This window comes from Pteropus vampyrus, unplaced genomic scaffold (assembly GCF_000151845.1).
Source record: "Pteropus vampyrus isolate Shadow unplaced genomic scaffold, Pvam_2.0 Scaffold26, whole genome shotgun sequence".
NCBI classification, from domain to species: domain Eukaryota; kingdom Metazoa; phylum Chordata; class Mammalia; order Chiroptera; family Pteropodidae; genus Pteropus; species Pteropus vampyrus.
Window position 1 is genome coordinate 237,448 of NW_011888807.1, and position 5,912 is coordinate 243,359.

A 5,912-nucleotide genomic window follows, 5' to 3' on the forward strand; every position below is an offset into this window, starting at 1 on the left:
CACGTGGGATAATTTCTTTTATAAATGTATCACTTTTATAAATATAAACCATTTATACCTCTGCAATGGTTTCTGTATATTCTCTGTTGGTTTTCAAAAAAGTACTTCATGGTATACTCAGGGAGTTCTTATCTTTGGGCTGTAATACATAGGTAATTATTGGGAACCCTTTCAAAAGGTAATGAAATCATGGCACAAAATGTGTCATTTTAATATTTTACCTAAATTTTTTCAACCTTAAACTTAAAATAATAAGATTAAATTAGTCCAAAGGCTTCTGATTTATCATGCAAGGAAATTTCAGAATTCTGGAAGCAAAATGCAGAGATATAAGTATAGAACAGCTTTCACAGATTTACATAAAAACCTCTGGCTAATGAATTGGTTACAGGCACAGACTAGTTTCCTACATATTGCTACCTATTTTGTAAAATAGATTTTTACCACTTTTCAAATCTAGAGAGATGGGGGCATCAAAATGTAAACTATTTACTATTACATAGGAAACATGAAAAAGGATTTCCTATTCAAAACCAAACGGATACACTTTTTAATCTACGTACTAAGTTTCCTTCTCTGTTAAATAGAGTAGTTAGGAAAAAGGGTAAATTTAACATTTATTGAATGTTTACTTATGATAGGTACTTTAACTTAGTGTTTCACTTAATCTGTATAGTAATTTTTGATATTTTATTTTTTAATTTTGTAGTTGAATAAAATCATCCTCACAAGAGATTTTAGTTAATAATTAGTAGAATGAATCTGCCAGATTCAAAAGCCCAAGTACTGTTTAACTACTATTACATGCTGCTTACATAAAATGGGGATGCTATACTTACTTGCAGAGAACTATTGTAAAGCTTTATAAAATAATATGGCAACACAAGGGCACAAAAGTATTTCTAATAATGTATCCTCCTTACAAAGATTGGGAGCTAAGAAGCAAAGAATGGATCAGAAAAGTCAAAGAAACAAAGGTTAGGTAACAAGACCAGAGTTGGCAAGTGGCACTGTTGTGAAGTTGGACTGTTACTGACACCTAGTGGCCTCATTGTTACAGTTAAAATAAAACCAAAAATACCTCCCCCCACAGAAAAAAAGAACTACAACTGAAAATCCAGGTTACTATCAACCTATCTTCAGTTGATATTATGAATCACTTTATTATGAGCAATAGAAGGATTTCCATCCATGTTATATCTTTACCGTGAGCAACAATAAGCACTTGTAAAATAATAAATCAAGGCTGAAAATGTTTTCGGTGTCTTCTCTGAAATGCACCTCTGTAACCTATGTTTCATGCGGAAATCAGTCCCTTAACTTTGACCACTTCTTTACCACAGTCTAAGAAACTAAGTTGGTATATTTACAGAAAAATTCCAGTAGTTCTTCTGAGAACCACTAGAGGTTCTCGATTAAGTTTCACTTAATTGTAAAATACAACTAAAATGTTCTTTGCAGTTTAATGGTAAACATAATGACTACATAAATATAAAAGAGAAATAGTCTGTGAAGTTGCTAAAATACCATATTTTACTAATAACAAAAATATTTCAGGTGTACCTTTAGTGCTCTGAATCAAAGAAATATTATGTCTTTGTATGAGCAAGCAGGCTACTCTTAGATCCACCATGATATGCAGAGGAGAAAAAAATCACATATAACTGGCATTAAAAGGTAAGTATAGAGGAGGGAAAAAATATGGCATAGATGATAGAGGCTCTGTTCATACCTTTGTCAACCAAATAAAAGTTGTGACAGAAAAAACAAGCAAACAGCAAGGAAAATTGCCTGGGATCTATATGAACAAGCCATACGACTAAGGGAGAGAACTAAAAAATCACCCTGCAATGGCAGAAGGTAGGACGGGGCATGGACGCAGGGCTGCCCTGTCCTGAGCAGCTGAGTGAGAAGGAGGCTGCGACAGCAGATGCCTCTTAAAGGGGCCACATCTGTGAGCGGATTTTCATGGCGATGGACCTGCTTGCTCTGAGCACCAGTGCTGGTTGAGCTGCACAAGTGGCACCAGGGACTTACAGGGGAACACTGAGTTGTCGGAGTGAGGGCCAAGGGGAGACTCGCTCTGTACAGAAGTGCTGGCGGTATCCATTGTTACTTTGTTGAGCCCTCCCCCACTTCCAGTGTGCGAACTCAGCACTGCCATAGCAGACAAATAATCAAACAGTATAACAGAGGTCACTCAGCCCAGAGGATTCCCTGAAACTCTGCCTCCCCCAACCAACAGCCCCACCCAAGGCACATCTAGGTGTGTCCTGGGGAGTCAAGTGCCCTTGCTGAGCAGCACAGAGACACTGCTGGCAGCTGGCCTTGGTTTCTGGTGTGGCCAATTGAGGCAACTATTAGCACAGATTCTGTCGATTGCTTGCTGAATCTTAACAGGTGGCCCCGGAGGGGCACAGACTGGGGATAAATCTAGCCTGCAGCTGAACCCCTCTCAGGACTGTGCTACTGGACACACAAAGCTGCACTAATAAGACTGGAGACTTAAGAGCTTTGCTTAGAACATAGAAACAGACACAGAAAGGCGGCCAAAGTGGAAAGACAAAGAAGCAGAACCCATATGAGAGAACAGAACAGAGATCCAGAAATAATGGAGTAAAGCAATCTAACAGATGTGGAGTTCGAAACTGGTTATACAGATGCTCAATGATCTTATAGGAAGTATAGATACATTCAGTGAGAATTTTAACAAAGAGATAACAAAAAAAATGGAAATGGAAATTATAAAAAGGAACCAGTCAGAAACGAAGAACACATTATCTGAGATGAGAAGTATATTAAATGAAATAAACAAAATGAATAAAGAAGAGGGTCGAATGACCTAAATAGAGGATGGGAAAGCCAAGGACATTCAATCAGAATGGCAAGAAAAAAGAAGCCAAGACTATAATAATAATTCAAGGAGCCTATGAGACACTATTAAAGGTAAAAATCCGTGTCATAGGGGTACCTGAAGGAAAACAAGAAGTTGAAGAGCTATTCGAAGAAATAATGATAGAAAACTTCCCTAACCTGGTGAAGGAAATAGACATAAAACCCCAGGAAGCTCAAAGAGTCCCAAAAACCAGGAACCCAAAGAGGCCCACACCAAGACACATCATAATTAAAATGCCAAAGGTTAAATACAAAGAGAGAATCTTAAAAGCAGCAAGAGAAAAGCAGTTAGTTACCTACATGGGAGCACCCATAAAGCTGGAAGCTGATTTCTCAAAAGAACTATGCAGGACAAAAGGGCTTGGCACAAAATATTCAAAGTGATGAAAACCCAGGATCTACAACCAAGAATACTTTATCCAGCAACGCTATCATTTAGAATTGAAGGACAGATAAAGAGCTTTCCAGACAAAAATAAGCTAAAGGAATTTATCATCACCAAGCCAGTATTACAGGAAATGTTGGAGAGACTTTTTTAAGAAGAAAAAAACATATGTCAAAAACAGGAATAAAGGATGGTAATAACTACATTCCTATCAACAAGTACCTCAATGGGATAGAATTAAGTGCTCCAACCAAAAGATAGAGTACCTGAATGGATAAGAAAACAAGATTCCTATGTATGCTGCCTACAAAGAGATTCATTTCAGATTAAAAGACACACACAGACTAAAAGGAAGGGGATGGAAAAAGATATTGCCTTGATGGACCCAGAGGGTATTACTCTGAGTGAAATGGGTCAGATAGAGAAAGACAAATATCACATGATTTCACGTACATGTGGAATCTAAAGAACATAATCAACAACAAAACAACAAAAGAAGAAATAAACTTATAGATAGAGAATATTTAGAGGGATACTAGATAGGAGGAGGGTTAGGGGTAAAAAGGCGAAGGGACTAAGGGGTACAAATGGACAGTTGCAGAATAGACATGGAGATGTAGAGTTCACATGGGGAAGATGGCTAATAATGTAATAAATATGTAAAGGGGAAGAGGGGTACTAGATTTAGGAGGGCAATCACTTTGCAAGTTATGTGGATCTCTGATCACTATGCTATACAACTGAAATTGGTATATTATTGTAGGCCAACTATAATTGAGAAAAAAACCTCACTGAATTGTACAATGTAAATGCAAGCATTGTCTATTTCAATAAAGATGGAGAAGATAAAAAAGGTACGTGTAGAAGAAATTAAATTGATAGCCACAAGACTAAAATTTGAATTTATAATATCTTGTTATTCACCCACATTCAGAGCAGGAAAATTTTTAATAGGAATGATCTTCAGTTGTTCTGCTCACGAAAGGAAATTTTTCTGCCTGACCCTCAGGGTCTCATAATAAGAAGAACCTACAGTTTCATTCACATCTTCTGCTCTGTGTGGGTCACTGGGTTTCAAGCCATTCCTGTGAATAGTAGACAATGTAACCTCAGGGAAAATGATATATCTTAATTTATTTCCTGATATAGTGAGAATCTACAAACTACAAACCTATGATAGTTATTTTGATAAATAATAGAACTGCAATATACAAAACATTAATATAATACCAGTATTTACAATATTAGATGAATGTTAAAAGTTGTGTAAACATGTTATATATAAATGAATATATATATATGGAGTACACTGTGATTCTTACAATACATGCCATATAGATTTATTTTTTAGTTAGTGACAGTGGACCTAAATTTTGCTCCAACCTTCAAATATGCTAATACTAGAACTGATAGAAATTTCTTGCTATAAATTAAAAATATTTTTCTAGAGTTGTCATGTATATTGATTGTATTAAATGCAAGGTATTAGATACTTACTGTATTGTTTTTTCTGACAGCAGAAATAAATGGAAACAAGAGGGAAAAAAGCAATGATATAATAAAAATAAATGTTCAAAAAAAGAAAGAAAAATGTGATTGGAAAGGAAATAAGGGTTGAAGATACACAGTATTTTGTGATATACCTTGAAGCCAGTCTACACCTTCTTGCAATCCTTCTCCTTTTATGGCATCGCTAGCACTGAAATAAAATCCATAAGAAACATACCCATTTCATTACATCATAGAACTATAAGAATAAATAATTATAATTTTGCCACATGGCAAATTAATATATTCTAGTAACACATATGATCAAAAGTGGTTAAGCACTGAAATAGAATATACATGGGAAACAAAAGTCTGAGTGTTCAGGAACAAGACATGAGAAAATTATTCATACTTTGTACTGATATTTGTATTGACATAATTTGTATGACATTTGGAAAAGTATAGCACTAATAAGTTATTCTAGGAATATTACTCAGACTGATATTAACAAAACATATACTTTGAGTTATTTTTGCAGTGGTGGAAAAGTTTTATAGAGTCTACCATCTTATTTTTCCCAGCCCCAATGACTCAACTGCATTTATTTATTGATTAGAATTGTTTGACTTAGGTGGTAATTTAGCCATAAGATAGAGTGACTTTATTTGAAACAGAATTTGATATCTATAGTGTATAAACCTATAATTATAACCTTGGTAAACTGGTAGAATAAAAAAATATATATCGGTAGCTTTCAAAAATAGTTTTATGCTTATTGTCTTCAGGAACCTGGATAGTTTAACTCTTGTGTCTTAACATCTGTACAATGGGGGAATATTACCATTGACCTCATATAGTTATTATGAGAATTAAATACCTGAAACAGGGCCTTTTCATGGTCTTTCCATTCTTAAGAAAGTAAACTTAAATTCTCATTGTGATATTCTATAATCATAATTAAGTTATATAAACTAAAATAAAATGCAAAGGATTTTTAGAGTATCAAACAATTTTTTCCAAGACAAAGACTAATAGTTTCTCATAACATGTTACTGATCACGTAATAGCAATTAGTATCCATAATTAGATTTTCTGAATGATTAGGGTTCCTTTTAGTGTGCTAAAACATGATTTTAAAATGTAC

The 5,912-nt window shown here is 34.8% G+C and overlaps 1 protein-coding gene across 4 annotated transcripts in view; it reads right to left on the reverse strand.

Annotated features, from left to right (window-relative positions):
- Window positions 1-5,912, reverse strand: part of ARL6 (ADP ribosylation factor like GTPase 6) — a 36,753-nt gene that overhangs the window by 4,538 nt on the left and 26,303 nt on the right. For 2 of the 4 annotated variants that reach the window (XM_011356397.2, XM_011356396.2), the window contains one exon: window positions 4,924-4,979. The exons of 1 other annotated variant lie outside the window; for it this stretch is intronic. In XM_011356397.2, coding sequence (XP_011354699.1) covers window positions 4,924-4,979 — 56 coding nt within the window. Of the gene's footprint in view, window positions 1-58; window positions 140-4,923; window positions 4,980-5,912 lie in introns of all 4 variants that reach the window. One more of the 4 variants, XR_895677.2, reaches the window with a different exon arrangement.